Consider the following 18,541-nt stretch of genomic DNA (forward strand, 5'->3'; position numbering starts at 1 on the left):
AAAAAGCTCAAGTATGCAGGATGGAGGAAGGGATCGCTATTGCTGTTGAAGGATGAATTCTCTCGTCACGATCGTCGATGCTACTGTCACAAACTGTGTGTGTTTATTTTTATCATTAATGTATATTATTTATTATAAATAAGTTAGAAACATTGATTTTTTGGGCTTGGTAGGTGTTTACAATTTTATACACAGAGAAAGAATACTCAACATATTTTATGCTCTCGGAAGGATGGTGTACGTGCTTCCTGATGAAAGAGAGATGATTTACAAATGAACCTAATAGCCCCTTGGAGATTCTTGCACGTTGTCATTCGCCGGTTTCACGATTAGGGTTGTACAAAGCCTATAGTGTCGCAATCGATCTTCTCTTATTTTTTTTTCATCTCTCATTAAAATGTCCTCACACACGCATATTGAAAATCACTCCCTTGGCTTCTCTCTTCGTTTCGCCTCCTCTCTTTTTCTCGCCAATCCCTCTCTCTCTCTCTCTCTTTCTCTTTTCACACATGTACACGCGACGCGCGTATACCCAAACAATTGCACAAATACGCATAAATATGCACGAAGACGCACACATGAAAATGCACATAACGCATACATACGTTCTCTCTTTTTCTCTCTCATTCATTTTTTTCACTAGCATCGTTTTACATTTCGTGTCCTGCACATACGCCTATTTCTCCCTCTCTCTCTCTCTCTCTCTCTCTCTGCCATTATCTGTTTAATCACGCTCTCACTGAAAACCAAGCAGTATTACTATTATTAATTATTATTTTATTACTATTATTATTATTATTTTATCATTATAATTATTATTATAATAATTATCATAATTATTAATGTTATTATTCAATATTATTTGTTGTGGTATTCGCTTAATATATAATATATTATCTAATGTATTTATATATATACTTTTTTTTTCTTTCATATATAAACTCAGTGTTCCAACCAAGGTAGGTATGACACAACCAAGGTATATGACACATGCTGCCCGGTGTATGTGCGGTGCTTGCACGGCGCCGGCGGAATCCGGTGACATTTGGGATGCTGTGCACATTCGTGTTGGAACGCAAAAATTCTTCCGGTTTCGGCCGATGCCGCGTAGAAAGGGTCGTCTCTATTGGCGCAGTGTACTCTCCGGGTTCGCGCCTAGCAATTACACCTAGGGATCGTTCTTGACTCCGATGAATAGTGTCACGTTTCACGTATCTTCCTTCCACTTTCACGTTTCGTATAAGCGAAAAAGCTGGCAAGGTCCAGTCTCTTTTTCTCGTCGAAAAGTTTCTACTGTCTTCCTTCTCGCGCGCTTGAAAGAGCCGTGCGTGATTTCAGAGTCGAACAACTTAGAAGAGAAGATTCCTTCATTCCTCTCCACCGATGACGTACACGCGCGTTCAAGAAGTTTCTCTCTTTTTTTTCTTCGTTATCCCGTTTCTTTTATCGCGTCTATACTGATGGAGAAAGAATATTGAAGAGATTAACATCGGCCTTGTTTTTTTTTACTTTTTTCTTTGATTTTATGTTTTAAAATTATACTTTTCTCGCTACCTTATTGCAGTGATTTGTAGAATTTTCTCCTAATTTTCTCATCATTATAATTTATCATTAGCTTTCTTTTCTCGCATTCATCCGCTTCAATACACGTTATCGAGGAAGAGGAAGAAAGATGATGCGAACAGTGACTTTCAAATAAATCGAAATGATCGAACCATCAGAGAGTACGAGCAACGGGCAGCGCGCTAGCCGGCATATGAGCGAGCGCAGGCAGTGAGCAGTTCATACGTACGTACACTGTATAATGTGGATACGGGGCGAGCGAGGGGCATGAAGCCCCCTCTCCCCCTCCCTCTTCTAAGAGAGAAGAAACCTATGACCCTGACTGTACGCGATGGCTGTGCCGCCGTGTAAAAGAACGAGGCCTTCGTCTGGACAAGACGAAGGGAGAAGCGCGACGAACTCCTCCTTCACCATCGCTCCCGAGAAGTTCGCCCTCACGATCTTCATCCATAAAAGATTTTTCTCGTTCTTCGAAGAATTCGATTCCTTGCGAATTCAAGAGGTATTTTGTTTGCGAGAAACTCACCGGGACTTTTCATATGTGTCAGAAATTCATCACTGTAAATCGAAACTCTTCGTTCTCTAGGAGTTTGATCTTTGCTCGTTAGAATTTCTCTCATTCTTTAGGAATTTATTTCTCTACAAGTCAAAATTTTCCGTTCTCGAAAAATTAATTCATCTTCGCAAGTCGAGAAAAATCGTTCTGGAGGGATTCGCACGCAGTTTGAGGGTCAACTCCCCTCGTGCAACCTGGACGCACAGCCGGCAGAGAGAGGAGACGGCAGAGAGAGATATCTGCTGACTCCTCCCGCGCCCTTTAATTACCTAAGTCACATCGAACAGACGCAGTTTTCCGCAGTATCTTTCGCTTCCGCAAACACAAAATTTTTTTTTCATTTCATCACACATACATAATCTTTCTTTTTCGCATTCATTCTTACCTTCTTTCTTTTTCTCCGTCGCTGTCGCTAGTATCCATTCTTTCTTCTTTTCGCTTTCTCTCTTTCCCTCTCTCGCGCTCTATATATGTAATCTATATTTCATTCTTTATATATTATATATAACAATATTTATACGATGAATTTTTAATAGATTCGAGAGAGTCACATGCAGAAAGAACTTTGAGGCATTTCTGGCACGGATAAAAAGAAAATAACAAAAATACTTTGGCTTTCGCGTAATTTTAAACGAAAGACGTTCTCATAATTTAGCATTTAGTAGATTTAAAAAAAAGGAAGAAAAGAAGGAAACAGAAAGGAAAGAAAAAAAACAACACCGTACTAGTAAATGGCACTAGAATTGCTCTCACTTGTGTCATCGAATCTAATTCGCGATTGAAAAGCCCGTTTTTTTTTTCGTTTGTTCGCTCGCCTCGCCGTTTCGCCTCTTTAGTTTTCTTCACCTCTGCTGAGATCTTTTGAACTCGAGAGACGAACACAGGCAGACGCGCCGTTAAAAATGCGCGCGGCACAGCCGCGCTATATGCCACACTCACGCGCGTGAGACATGTTCGCCCTCGCGTTCGTTCATTCATATATATATATATATATATATATATATATATATATATATATACATACACACGCACACACACACACATATATATAAAAAAGTCAGACAACGATGCCTGGGACACCTGGTATCGACATATTCCCCGGTCCAAGGAGGGGAAAGGGGGAGCGCATTCGCGCGCGCAATATCGACTAAGAATTAATCTACAAAAGAAAGGTAACAAATCCCAAAATACGGGAACCGATGTACGAGAAAACCGAATCGATCACGCGAGTTGGTATCGACAGTGAAGATAGATTTTATTCTTTTTCCTCATATTCCCTTTCTTCTTTCTCGAAGAGAAAAAGAACGCTCGTGACGCTTTTAGGTCCTTGTTCGCTCTCTTTTATATCGCTCGATCGCTTTTTACGGCTATCATAATTACGTGTCTTACGCGTGTCTAACTATTTGTTGGTACAAACAACACACTCTCGGCACGACAAAGCTCAATGCGACGCACGCGCGGTGTCTGCGTGTATACATGCGTGCACAATCGCATTACAAGTCTGTATCGTCTTTGTCTCGTATCTCCGTCGTTTCTCGGATCGCGAGTTAACGGAGTACGCAGTCTCACACTGATACATTGGTCAGGATGCGAGAGAAACTGTGGTCGTGTCTGTTCCGATTCGCAGCGCGTTTCGCCGTCTAAACCAGATTGTACTCCTTCAGATTGGACTGCAGGATGGTATCCTTGACCGCCGCGAACACAAATCTGATATTCTCCGTATCTGTGAAATAGGATAATGCACATGTTTAAAAATCTGAATATATTCGTAATTCATATTTCATTCATAAATGTTTAAGAATTAAACGTTTTTATTCTAAGTTGCATAAAGCGTTATTTGTTGCACATGTTATGAATGATTCTCTCTTTTTCCAAATGAGACGCAATTTGTCATTGTACCTTGACTTGTTACGATATTTAAGCCTTTCGAGATATGATGATCGTATCGACTTTTGATACGTATATGCACTATTAAATATTCTTGGAGAATTGACGATTAAAACTTCAGATATAATATAGTGCGGGTGCATATCATTTTTTTACAAGTATCTATGCCACACAAAATTAGTTTTTCAATATTATATCAATTATATATTAATGACTTCAACATTTCTCAAAAGGATTAACATAAAAGTAGCGCAAAACAGAAGTCAACACTTACCCTAAATAAGAAGCTTCAAATCCTGGACAGTCATCACACACATGCAGCATGCAATTCCTTTTGAAATACTTTTTATAGCGATATGAGAAAGAAACCATAGACATACACAATGGTCTATACAAATAGCCTATAGTTTCTTTTTCAACGTTTATTTTAAAGAAGCTTAGCGAATTAAATCAAAGATTAATAATGCAAAAAAATTCGAAGAGATAATTGCGATATTGTAAGTACATATTTTGTTAAAACGTTAAAACAATTCGCATCGTTTAAGCGTGAATTATTTTTGTTTATATCATTAAATATTTGAAAGAGTATATATATTTAAAAAAACTATGTACTATTTCTCCTTATAAATCGCAGGAAAATTATTCAAAGTATCTGAATTGCGGTTGTTGCAAAAATATTGTATTATTTTTCTACAAGAATCAACATTTATAAATGATAACATCTTTAGCCACAAATGATGAAATACTCTATTTTCGCCGGATTATAATAATATAACAAACGCAATAAAAATATCATCGAAAAAAGTCTTTGTTTGTGATAAAGATATATTAAACAACGCAATGTTGCGAGAAATGGAGTAATTCTATAATAATTATTAGAGCGAACATTAATTGCTATGTCCATTTTATTTAGGTTACAAGCTCCTGTTAATATATCCTTGCTTAACGTGGATTGTAATGTGTTGTCAACGGTAAAGCTGGCAGTCATTTTTAAAGGTAAACGAGTCATTAAAAAATTCGCATGGCATTTTAATGTTTAGACGAATCGCTGAGAGCGACACAGAGCTAAGCCACACAAATTATGTTTTTTGGAAGAGAGCAGCATACAGTAACATTTAAAACTCGCATTGACTCGTTCTTTGCATTAGTATCTGCCGCAATCGCTATACTATTTGATTACTTTTAGTACTCGCTGCTTGAGTTATTGTACTAAACCAATTTCGTCACAGATCCATGTGGCACAGATCTACATCACTATCGACGTTCAAATATCAAATGGCATCGTCAGAAGTCTACGCACACATTTGATAATATCTATACAGTTCGTGTGATCGCATTAAGCAAGATTAAACTCCTTAAGCGCGGTTTGCATGATCGTATCCTTAACAGCGCAGAACACAAGCTTGATATTTTCCGTATCTGATGATTAATTATCCACAACCGCAGCATGCAAAATATAAATTGTAAGATCATTGAGACTGGTTAGCACCGCATTATGCCTTCGAAAAATCAACCTGATACTACAAGTTTTTTTTTTTTTTATCGATATTTGTCAAGTTCTGTTAATATTTCGGAATATAAACAAAAATCCAGTAAACATATACCGATAAAAATACATATTTGTAAAAAGATGTATATATATATACTCTGTACATATATAATTAATATACTTTTAAATTAAATAAATTTGAAATATTATGTTGAGGACAATTCGCTTTATAATTTATCTCATTTTCCTATATTATTTTTTTTCTTTTTTTAGCGAATAATTATCTATCCTTATATATATAATTAGAATTGTATTTGTCTAATTAGATTAGTTCACCCAGTTGATTCTTTCGTCCTCGCGCAATCTCCTATACATTAATAAGTATATACAAAACACGTATTCACCGAAAAAAGATGTCTTTCATAGATACGTACGTAGGTTGATTTTTCCATGGTGCGCGTTTATAACATTTGATTACACACCTGATCATACGGGAGGCAGGCAACATACAAGCTCTGTACAAGACACAACACATCGAAGAACTGTTATAAAGCGAGAGAAGTATGCGGTATCTTTTTACACGGGAGCTGCCAAGTGGCTAGCCTACCTGTGGCACACGTAAAGTGGGAATAAATAATCTTCTCACTGTCCGGGTTCAACTCAACAAACATCCTCAGAATGAATTCTCTAGCTGCTATAGCGTCTCTCTGCGGACCTGCGAAATATACAAGCGAGAGAGGGGCATGGCGTTACTTCCGTTTATTTACAAAGCAGATATCAGCTTTTTTTAGCGATCGCTTAACCGCGGAACGATTAATTGTTATGCATCGTTGAAAAGTCGCCAGGTGTAAATACTACGAGATGCGAGCTGGAATTTAGCCAAAGAAACTTTGTGTGTTATGATATTTCTAAGTATTTATTTTACATGAATGAAAACCCGCATCGAAGGAAACATTGCCGCGCGTGAATCAACGATGCTCGGTTTCGTTCGTGTGCAAAGGATAACGCGCGAAAATGTAGATGAATATCGATCTATTTTAATGGAATAATGTTGTACTTTGCTCAAAATCCAATATACGCTCTCCAAGGACAGCTTATTGAATTAGTCATAGTGAACATCAAAGAAGCCTTTCGAAAGTCCCATTAATAAGCTAGAGGGCTTATATAAGGGTACCGAGCATAATTTCATAAATCTGAAACAGCTGCTTGTGCATATAACTTTGGGATAAAATCCGAAAATTTATCTTCAATCCATGATCGCGGATACATTCGTTAAAAATTTCGATGTAACAATGTATTTTTGCTAAATATTCAGTAATTAATAATAATATAGAGTATTTTTTGTAAAATTATATAAATTACAGAGTTTAAGATTCGCGCGACGAGCGTCTTTCGATTATTACAAGATATTAACTAGCTTCTCAATCTACGTACGAGTTAATTCTATATCGATATATTATGTGCTACTAATTATCATAAATTACGCGCAGAGGGAAATGCGGACGTACGCTTGTTGTATACACCGAAATAAATAGCCTTTGAACAGATTACTGCTAATAAAGACTGATTACGCGGATTTTGATATGTATCGAAGCGGCAAAGTTACAATAAAGCATATAAGAGTTACACATAACGAATCACGTTCGATAAATCACTACTAAGGAATGGATCTACATCTTCTGCTCGGGACACACTCGGTAATTAAACAGACCTGTCGCACACGTAAAGTGAGAGTAGCACATTCGGTCGGGATCGGGATTACAATTGAGATACACCTTTAAGATGAACTCCCTGGCCGGTACGTCTTGCTGTTTCGGGCCTACACCACAGAACTTACTCATTTATTGATATCGAAATAAATAATCTCGCGCTTTACACAGTTGCGTCTTGAAGTAATTTTTAATTTAAATATCAATTTATTAATTTTTTAATTTTTATGAAAACAAATAACTGCATCATTACAATTTAAACATATTGTTATTTATTTAATAAATGTTTGGTGTGCTTATTGTGTTTCCATAATATTCATTTTTAAAATTAAAATAAAATCTAATTTGATTAATAACAACGAGAGCAGATATCTATAGCATTTAATATTAAACTTTATTGATGATATCTGCGCACCGATTCTAATAAAACAGAAGAGAAGGATACTTTTTAATATCATAATCTTACCATCATATTCCGGAAAGTAGTCGACGAGATGAGAGTACATGATTTTTTCCTCTAGTAGATCTTTCTTGTTGAGAAACAGGATAACAGAAGAGTGTTGAAACCAGGGATATGTTATAATCGTTTTGAAGAGTGCTTTACTTTCCTCCATTCGATTCTGAAAGAAAACAAAGACCAAATAGATCACAAGAGCGTTCAAAATCGTCGATACATGTCTGAAAGTGTTCTAATTACCTCATTTTCCGATTCAAATAGAATTTGATCATATTCACTTAGAGCTACTAAAAATATAATTGAAGTGACGTTTTCGAAACAATGGATCCACTTTCTTCTTTCCGACCTCTGTCCACCGACGTCTACCATCCTGCAAATAATATTCAATTGAATTGTATTGCTAATAGCGTGTAAAAGAAATGTATAGTCGATTTCGTATTCTTTAAAATAATCTATGGGTACATTAATAAAATTTAAATATTCCCGAATGTAGATTCGTTACCTATAAGAATTTATATAAATATACGAAAAAATTGTATCTTGAAATAAGCGTCATTTCGGAATTTAGTTCGTAATTATTTATGCCAAATCATATATATAGAAATATATTTTTTTAATAATATATAAAAAAAATCTCTCATTATATACGTGCAATTTATAGGTACCATAGCAGTCGTGCGAGGTCGCGTGAAAAATATGAAATGTTAAAAGGCAATATAAGAAAAGAAACTATTTGTTTGTGAAAACAGATTTAAGAATACCGAGATTCGATTGTAAGAGATCTTTTCGACTGCCAAAAAAATATAATCTATCGAATGTCGACATTGATAAGAAACACGTGGGATGAATTGGATTATAGGACGAATAAAGTGATCTTTAAATCTTCAGCAAAGGTATTCTAGCAGCGAATCATATAGAATGGATCACTATTGCGAACTATTATGGTATTCTTTATCTTTTATATTTCAGAATTTTTTATAACCTTCAATAAAGATGCAAACGAAGGGCAAGGAGAAGCTCACATTGTGTCTGTTTTTATTGATCATTTGCGTGATTAAGAATTTTTAATATAGTTAGAGAAAATTTCTCTTTAAGGATACATTGGACGTAAAGAAATGAAGTTATATATTATTTGAATTATATTTAATATCATAAAAAAGAATATCATATAAAACATTTTTTAAATTCTATAAAAAATAAATGTATATATATACATTTCTCTCGTGATCCAATTCATCCCGATTTACCTTTTGATAATCTATATAAATGTCTAAAAATTATTTTAATGCATTAATAAAAAGGTATGTTTATTATTCTCACACAATTATCTAATTATAAATAACATTAACAATCCGACACATGCAATAGCACAATATTGAAAAAATATAAAACATAAAAAAACATGCAAACATCGGCTCCTTAATCAAGCTCCTTAAACATTATATTCAACGTACAAATTTTATATAACTGAGCAGATTTTCTTTTCCATTTCCGTTTTTTAATTTTATAACAGCTTACTTTAAATATATCTCTTTAATTAACAGTTTTATTAATAACTAAATTAAAATTCTATTAGTCTATTAAAATTAAATTATATAAATTTTATTATATATTTGTGCATTTCAAAGTTTAATTGTTTAAAATTTCTAAATTTTCAACTTTCTGGATCTCTAGATTTAGAAACTAAAGCTATTACGAGATATTCTATACTATATATTGTATATAAATGTACATTTTATATTTTTTATTATATATGAATGCATTTTTGCGAGGCTGAAAAACTGAAGTATTTGAAGATGTATAATCAAATTGAATGGCTATTAGTACCTAAATATGATGGAGTCCAGATCAAACGGATATTCTATAATGCCGGTGGTGGGAGCTCGTGCCCGGAGGATGTCTTGCTCGGTCGGAAGGAAATCAGGCTTTTCGATACGGTCTAGGTCACTAAGATAACTGTAAAACGAAATAAAAAGCTGCTGTCTGGAAGTGCATGCCATGCGTAGTGTACATAAAAAAAAATATAGATATATATAAACAATTGTAAAACGGAATGGGGGAGGGGCAAAATAACGTATATAAAACAGTTCTCACACATGCTCGTCCATTGGCTCATTGTCAGTCTGAAAGAGTTTTTCAACGCCCATATTGAGTCCTGAGGCTTACTTTGGTACATTTCACGACATATTTTTGTTTCCGTAATATATGCAATCTTTATTCGAAATCAGATTTTTTTAAATATAACAGTAAACCCAAATACGTTCATATTTAGAAGTCTCAAACAAATTAAAGCTAAATGCTATATGTATAATGATTATATTCGCAAGTTTTGATTACTATTGATATTAGAGATATTACAATAAAAAGAGATTATAGTTTGTTAAGCAATATCTTGGACGACCATAATAAAACAGGAAAAATTGGAAGATTTTCAATTTCCATCTATACGTGCCACGATCAATCAATTGATAAAAATAAATAATGAATGCGATAGTGCAATAGTTTATAACAATTTTGAGAATCTTATAAATCGCTTTGTTTAACGGAAGAAAGCCACAGGACTTAAACGGCGAGATGTGGGAATAGGCGATAACACTTAATCGGACAACGAATCCCAGGTGCAGCGCGAATAAATCACAGAAGACAAAGAATGCAGAAACGGCCCGATGCAGGTGATTTTGCAGGCGCAGGCAGACAGCTCGCTTCTCCTTTCATCATCGTCGTCGACCGACCGCGAGAGGCACACGTACCTAAATCGGATCTCTTCCAAGTCAAAGGGATATTCAATTATACCGGTGGTGGGCACTCTCACACGAAGAATGTCCTGTTCTGTGGGGAGGTAGTTTGGTGCCGCGACTCGATCTATCTCCATTAGGTAACTGAAACATCGTGATCTCAATACCCGGCATACGGGAAGGAGATGGAGGATAGACGGGAGGAAGGAAGGCGGGAGCTATCGTGGGAGGATTAAATCGTATCTGGTACGCGCGTTAATATAAGAGGAATTGCTCGAAAACGTAAACTCAAGAAGAACACGATCGGGTGAGCGCGTGTTTACACGAAATTCAGAAAGGGCTCGATAAAAAGTGAGGGCTCTGAAAATTAAGATTTTATGACAAGACTCTGAATCAATTTTCTTCTTACTTAAGAGGAGAATTGGTCCTTTTATAAATGAGCACAAAAATAAGACTTTCGCATTTCTTGTATTATATTCGCGATATTTAGGATGTTTACTTCATGTATCTTTCATTATAACATACTCTCAAGTTCGCTTCTTCAATTTCACTAAGTTTAGAATTATTAATTGAATTGTTAGCGACTATCGAATATCAATTAAGCAATTTAAAATGTAGATTATATTATTCGCGAATAATATTGTCCTTATTAAATTTAAAAAAAATCTAAATCAAATTTTTAAAAAAATTGCAAATGCAATATTTTATTAATGCTGTATAATCTATCAATTGTCATATCTATAACATTAATTGTGTCGTATATATTAGATTTTTTTTTTTCCTGAATATTATCAGCCGCCTTAACGAATTACAGGATGATATCAAGTTTTCCACTCTTTCTTCCGATGAACTTTTGAACTAGTTTCGAAAATTGATATTTTTATAACGCGATTCTGATCAAATACTATCAATCTTCTTTCACAACATTATACTGTAAATATCTGCTGATTAAACTGAAATTTAAATTAAATGAAGAATTGATCTTAGTCGTCCCCACTTGTGTAATTTAAATCTTTTGTGGAATCTTTGTTTATAACGAAAGAAATTAGATCAGTGCTTCGACGCTCTTGCGAAGGAAAAATCGAAAGAAAAGAGGAAAAATGTGGTAAAAACCTGAATCATCCTCTATCAGCGGTTATATGGATTTTACGTGAAGGACTCCAGGCCAATGTTAGAGGCGGGGAAAGAAACGAGAGAAATAATCACACTTCTCGGTTGGCGATAAGACACGTAGTAGACGAGGGAATGCGTTTCGCCCCCACGAAAAGGAGAGCGCAAGTGGAACCGAAATACTCACTACTTGGCTGAGTCCGTAAGTTGGTATTCCCGTCTGCGATCGTAACACTCCTGTATACCGGCGTCCGCCCACAGGTCCTTGATTGCCTCTACGTACGGGCTCTCGAACGTCGTCACCGTCTCGAAGTCCACGCTTCGCACGAGTTCCGCTTTTTCCTGAGGGCAAAAAATGGGAAAAAGCGCCGAGTGAGTGCCTGTGGTATACAGTTTCCAACCCGACATACCGGAATACGATATTAAACATACGACAAAGTTATCGTCAACTTTCTGATAACCGATATAGCATGGTTAATTAACTCTTAAAATGTGTAGCTTGACCTGTATGTTTTTTGAAATATATCGCGTGCTATCAAATATTTAAAATTTATGATTGCATTATCCACAGGTCAAGCTACACATTTTAATTTTTAGAATTAATTTTTAATAAAGTTAAAAAATATATATAATGCTCTTGATAATAAGAGGGCTTCAAAGCCCTAAGGGCTTTAAAGCCTTATAAGACTTTTATATATAAATTTTCTTATTTTATAATATTAAAGATACATCAAAAGTGTTAATCCGACGTACATAGTGACGTCACTACGAAGCAAAATTATAAACATTTACGCACTATGTTCGAGGAATCGCCGTACTGAATCTTCAGGAGGTCCATCGCCCGGATCATGGACTGCATCGCCATGAAAATATTTTGGTACACAAGTTTGATGAACCCTCTCTTGTCCTCGTCCGAATAGCCGGAGCCGTGGATGATCCTCATCTGCTTAATGAACGTGGACTTGCCCGACTCGCCGGTTCCTGCAACAAAGTTTCGGTCTTCATTAGCTCGCTATCATAATAAATGGATGACAGTCTCTCTTAATCTAAGACTGTGCGGAGTATATATGTTTTCCGATTCCACACACACAACATATGCCGAAAACTACGGCTTTTTTTTATATAAAATAATAAAGCACAGAAATTATAAATAAATAAATATAAATAAAAAACAGAAACGTATTTATGATATATGCGATTATGACGGATTGCGCTCTCTCTCTCTCTCTCTCTCTCTCACATATTACATACATATCTCCATAATAATCAGCATGAAACGATTTTATAAATTAACGAGAAGCCATTGGGCATTCACACGTGTAAAATTCAAGTTCGTCGTATTAAATTCACTGTGTGTAGTCCGATTCGTATTGATGGAATATGGAGAAAAAATTCTCATGGTTCTCACATTGGCTTCCGCTAACTCAATACATTTGCGTACCATCTCGCGACTGGCGCGATACGGAGATCGCGCGAAGATTGTCCGCTCCTGGGGAATGGTGGGGCTGCTACACCGGCTAGATGGTTGATGGGGGATGGTCGGCGACGGCGAAGGGGTAAGGGGACTGTAGGTGGCGCTCGTCACCGCCGTCGCAATTCCTCCCGAAATCATGAATGAAACGCGCCCCCGTGTGGTCAGCGCGATGCGTAGCGCCTTGTTAAATCTTACGAATATCAACGACGGGCGTAATAATGTTCTGCATTATAGAAATGTTATTCAATATTTTCACATTTCTATTCGTGAAAAAAATTATTATGTAAGAGACGTAAAAATAATATTAATATATTGGATATTTTTATTAGTTAATAAAATAATCGAACATGTAATTGTTTTAATCATTATATTATGTATAATAACAAAGTATTCATTTTTAAATATTGATAAATAAATTTAGAATTCCTCAAGACTTGAAACTGTAGTTCAGAAAAAATCATATGCGTATTTAATCCTTTCTGGATCATAAAATACACATATGAGCTTTGGAAACAAAATAATACTGCGAGAAAAGGAAAATAGACGGTTAACTAAAATTTAGATTTTTATCCGCGTGAAAAAAAGAGTTATATTTAAAAATCGAGAATGAGTTTCTTTAAAGTTGAAAGGTTTGTCAAAAAAGAACGAGCTCATCAATAATTCGAAAAATTTGCTTTAAATATAACGAAATCATGCTTGAAGCGGACCTGACAAATTATAAATTCAGTTCATCCTGTAAATTAATTCTTCAATCTCCATTCTTCGTCCATCCTTTTAACTTGAATTTTGGATTTAATTATCAACGCACACTTTTACTGTAGTATATTTACAAGTTTCAATCGATAGCTTTCCTCGAAATTTTTTCTAACGTCGTCAAAAAGTAGATCTTTCATTAATATTAAACGAAGATATTACGGATTTCCAGGTATTAGTATTTCAAGAAATTTCAATTCCATTTAGATGAGGGAAGGAGGGAGTGTTTGTTACTTTCTAGCTGTGTAATAACGCGTGTAAAGTCCGCGTAATCTGTATCGATCCTCACGCAAGAGAAACACTGGGTGCAGAGAGGAAAGAGCTTTTATGCGCGTCGCCAAGAAAAGACGCTTCGTGCGCCCACAAGCACGCCTTTCTCCGCCTTAATGAGGATGCAAAAAGGCCACCGGGCATACGGGGGGGGGGGGGGGTACGCCTTTATCGATAAAAAAGACGGGCGTGTGTCATCAATCGAAAAAAAATGCACGGGACACCCTTCGATTGAAAGCGGCTCTGCGCCACGATAGAAGAAGGAAGAAGAAGAAGAAAAAAAAAATCTGCGTAAAAATAATAGGAATTCGTAAATTGGTCAGTTGAAATTCACGGAATTCCCCTTTTGTTTATTATTTCTCCGGACATTAGATGTGAATCCGAAATAATCTTACAGTATTTAAGATATATTATTTCAGAAAGTAAATTTTTTATAAGGTGTTATATTTGAATATTAAATGGAAAATTATATAATGGCGTGAAATAATTAGAGTATTGTTTTTTTTTTACTGAATAAAAAATACACGAGACTAAACCCCCTAATCTATTTTTCATAAATCATTTTCCGGTCTATATTCAGTTCTACCATATATTAGATGTACTAGATTATATTTAAATCTCGATTCTTTGTCTAAATATCTATGAGAGAATGTCAATTTTGTCATCAACGTTTTAAAGAGGAATCTATTTGGACATCTGAATTCGTGAATTTCGTTGAAAACGGCTCGCTTAAATCCCCGTCAGTTATTATACGCTGACGAGACTCGCACGTGCAACAACAGCGCGATTATACGATACGGGAACAGTACGTTTGTCGTGCTTGTTTGCTTAGGTGCTTAAGATTCTCTTTGAAGTCTGTATCTTCGCCAAGTTACGGCTCTATCGCCGATTAATGTCAACGATGATTACATCGCGCGTTTTTCTTTCTCGCGAGCCTTGCATCCGGTGTATCCCATATTATTCGCAATACGGTTAATTATGATGCATAATTAATTAAATTCCTGCATAATTAACTGAATTCCTAGATATTTTCCAGAAAACTGATCAGAAAATACGTTAAGTTGTTTTTTACGTATTATACTCAATATTGTCTATTTTTTTAATAGTAATTGAAATCAAATACATTTTTGCGAAAATGTCTTTCTGTGTTTATACATTTATATGTTTTAGTTATATATTTTCTATTCTATTTTTATATCGTGTAATAAAAATATTATATCTAGATATATCGGGAAAATGATTAATTTTTTAAACAATTTTCTTCAAAACAATCTCTCAATTCTCGAAAGGTACAATATCAAAATAAATATTAGCTTCTAATAATTAATCTTATTGTCACAACGTTTTCTTTAGTATAGAATATTGATGCTTCGATATTTTTATTAAAAAAGAAACTAATTCGACTTTTTGAAATTCATCGATTTCGAGAGATCGCTCTATATAAATATACTCTATTTTAATTTCAAACTATGTGCATTTGGCAGCGATTTCGTGAAATCGCGCAATTTAAATCGACTCTTGGACGCAAAAAGGAAAAGCTAGGAAGAGCGGATTAATGAATGAATGAGAATCAACGGTAGACACGCACAATCCAGATTCTCTTCCGGTATTCCTTCAATGATGTAACTAGAGCTAGAAATCTCGTTCAAGTGATTAAGTGAGAAAGTGAGAAAGAGAGAGAAGAGAAGGTGGAGGAAATCAATCCCCTACGGAATTACCTCCCCGCCGCGAAAGAGTACACTGATTCCGTTTATGAAAATTCCGATTAGATTATTATAATTTCGCTTTTTTGACTTTCGTATTTTCAAGAATCGCGATTCGATTAAGATACAAACCAATACTAATTTTCTAATCGATGTTTTGAGATTATAAAGTTTCCTTTTCATATAAATCCGATCCTATATATATATATATAGATAAATTCCCTTCGCATATCAATGATAAAATTTTTTTGATAAAATTTACGTGCACTTCATTATTTTATACATAAACATGATATCAATAATTCATACCCAGTGTCATGGATTTGTGCTGTTTTGCATTTTACGGTTTCAATCAACGATAAATCTTTTAAGATTCATACAAAATCATACTATACCAAAAACCAATATCCTTGCAATCTTTGATATTATAAAATTTAAATTTGTAATTTTCCAAGGTTTTTTCAACGATATCTTTAGAGAATGATATAAAAAGGAATGAATAATGTTCACCTATTTTTTTAAATAGACGATATGAATTGTAAATTACGCCATATATTCCAAAAATGTACAAGTGCGAAGATCAGACGGATATGGCATTTAAATCCCGTGATTAATTTAAGAAATATCTCTTTTCATCTTTCTTATCTTCATTACCTTGTTTTTCTTCTTAAAACAGGTTGCTAGGAATGATCGCGGTATACAAAAGTATCCATTCTCCTTGCTCGAGTAGTACCGTATTCGAGAGATGAAATCTTGTATAATTATCATCAAGGACATAACGGATCGGAAATACGCGTAGAAGAGAGAAAATGACTTGATCAGAATTAATCCTACAACGATATAACTTCTCTTCTTTTAGTTTCTTTCAAAATAATTATATTAAAATGCGAAAGCTATGCAAAACCTAAAAAAACAAAAAAAAACTTTTATAGCCGTATGGAATATATTATATTGCAGTAGCAGAAGTTAAATCTGAAAAGTATTTATGTAAATCTATAGAAAACAGTTTCGGATTTCTCTCTCAGATATATTTTTAGTAGACATTCGAATATTCAAATATCTGTGATTCTTGATTTTAAGATTTAATTATTCAGATACAAATTTTGATAAAAATAAAATACAATAAAAAATTAGGTAATATATATTGCGTAATTTATATACACGTGTACGATTATGTCACGTTACTGCATGTTGCGCCATATCGTCGGATTTATTACAACATTGCAAACAGACATCTTTTTATATACATGATTTTATAATTTTTGAATAAGTGTTATAAAAAATTATGTTTTTCATTATATTCTGTAATACTTCAAGTGTTTGCATAATCTTAATCTCTCGCTCGTAAACTTCAAATTTATTCAAATAATGTAAGTAATGCGATTATATTTGATTACGTTAACCCTATTTAGTTAAGTTGTTCTTTCGGCGGATTCCACGACGCCCTCCTCGCGTAAGGACGAGGCATTGCTCCGCCCTGTAAAGAGGCACGACGACGATCGACACCCTTCTTCTTCGACGTACACGGACGAAGGGAAAAGCCCGAATCGACGGACGTGTACGCGCCAAGCGCGGAAGCTTTCCGGGGCGGTGGAAGCTCCACCGTCGCCGGGGGTGGGTCGATAGATGCCAACGTGGAGAGATAGGGCGAGAGGAAGAGAGAAGGGAAGATAGATAGAGAGAACTGGTTAGAGCGAGAGAAAGAGAGGAATAGAGTAGAGCTCTTTAGCCTCCCAGGCCGCAGTACCATCGCGCCCCGATATTAGCGCGCCACCCTTTGCTGGCACCCTTAAGTTGTCTTCACACCGAATCATACGTTACGTTCGTATCGGAGATAGAAAATAGGGACTGGTTCTAAATACAAGTTTGCTTAACAAAATTTTATGAAAGTCATATAAAAAAAGTAGAACATTCTTCTTATTTCAAAATATACATCAGCCTTGCTAAAAAATAAAATACTTGCAATGTATATAGTTTTATATAATATACATATTTTTCAAATAATTTTATCAATAACTTTCCCCTCTTTCTTCCTATTCACAATATTGTATTATGTAACATTATTCATATATTTATTTATTTTTATATTCTATTATTCTATTTTTTTATTATGTACTTACGGAAGATGAATATGAAAATGATTAATTACAAACATCAGTACATTAAATTTATCATGTATTTTGTTTTAAATTATCACACGTAACAGCTGCTTAAAATATCTTTTAATAATTTAAAGTGTAGAAGTTTAATTATTGAAAATAAAAATATTGATTTATTTTCATAATTATTTGGAGGAAAAAAAAAGGGGTTCTTAATTTAATTATATAGAAGCAATCGTTATATTGCAATAATGAATTAAAGATTTATAAATTTTTTCTTCTGAGAAAATCCAAAATGAACTATAAGTAGTTTTCAAAAAATTGCACTCGTGGTTTGCACAAATTTCCTTAATCTATGCGAAATACCCTCTTTCATATTTTCCTCTTATACCACAAAGTTTCCCCGATTAAGAGAATTGATATATTATAATTTATAATCCTAGAGCACACTGTACATCAATGCAAAAGTTTTCTTTTATATAGTAGCGATCCATTTTTATGCGTAGTCTAAGAACAGAATTGCTATTTGCTATTTTATTTTTGATATAATTAACTTGTAGAAAAAATTATTGCTTTCAATATCGTATAAGATATATATTCGATATTGTATAAAATAAAAAATTGTCGAATTTATATTTTTATAAAAATAGAACGATAGATAATAAAAGGTATCCGCAATGATTTTTCATATAATAATATACGTATATTTTATGCTATGTTAACAATTTTCGTTAGT

General features: G+C 34.5%; 1 protein-coding gene across 6 annotated transcripts in view; it reads right to left on the minus strand.

The window, feature by feature from the left end:
* Window positions 1-73: 73 nt before the first annotated feature.
* Galphaq (G protein alpha q subunit) overlaps window positions 74-18,541 on the minus strand; it is a 34,672-nt gene continuing 16,204 nt past the window's right edge. The window contains exons 2-9 of one of the 6 annotated variants that reach the window (XM_070308532.1): window positions 12,303-12,487; window positions 11,694-11,848; window positions 10,412-10,540; window positions 9,489-9,617; window positions 7,902-8,031; window positions 7,671-7,824; window positions 6,103-6,210; window positions 74-3,842 (exon numbers count right to left, since the gene is read on the minus strand). In XM_070308532.1, coding sequence (XP_070164633.1) covers window positions 3,760-3,842; window positions 6,103-6,210; window positions 7,671-7,824; window positions 7,902-8,031; window positions 9,489-9,617; window positions 10,412-10,540; window positions 11,694-11,848; window positions 12,303-12,487 — 1,073 coding nt within the window. In that variant the 3' untranslated portion in view covers window positions 74-3,759. Of the gene's footprint in view, window positions 3,843-4,751; window positions 5,426-5,687; window positions 6,011-6,102; window positions 6,211-7,206; window positions 7,315-7,670; window positions 7,825-7,901; window positions 8,032-9,488; window positions 9,618-10,411; window positions 10,541-11,693; window positions 11,849-12,302; window positions 12,488-18,541 lie in introns of those variants that run through there. The other 5 variants (XM_070308533.1, XM_070308529.1, XM_070308528.1 and 2 more) reach the window with 5 other exon arrangements.

Source organism: Polyergus mexicanus, unplaced genomic scaffold, assembly GCF_030449975.1.
Source record: "Polyergus mexicanus isolate NDT 795.1 unplaced genomic scaffold, iyPolMexi1.0 SCAF_16, whole genome shotgun sequence".
NCBI classification, from domain to species: domain Eukaryota; kingdom Metazoa; phylum Arthropoda; class Insecta; order Hymenoptera; family Formicidae; genus Polyergus; species Polyergus mexicanus.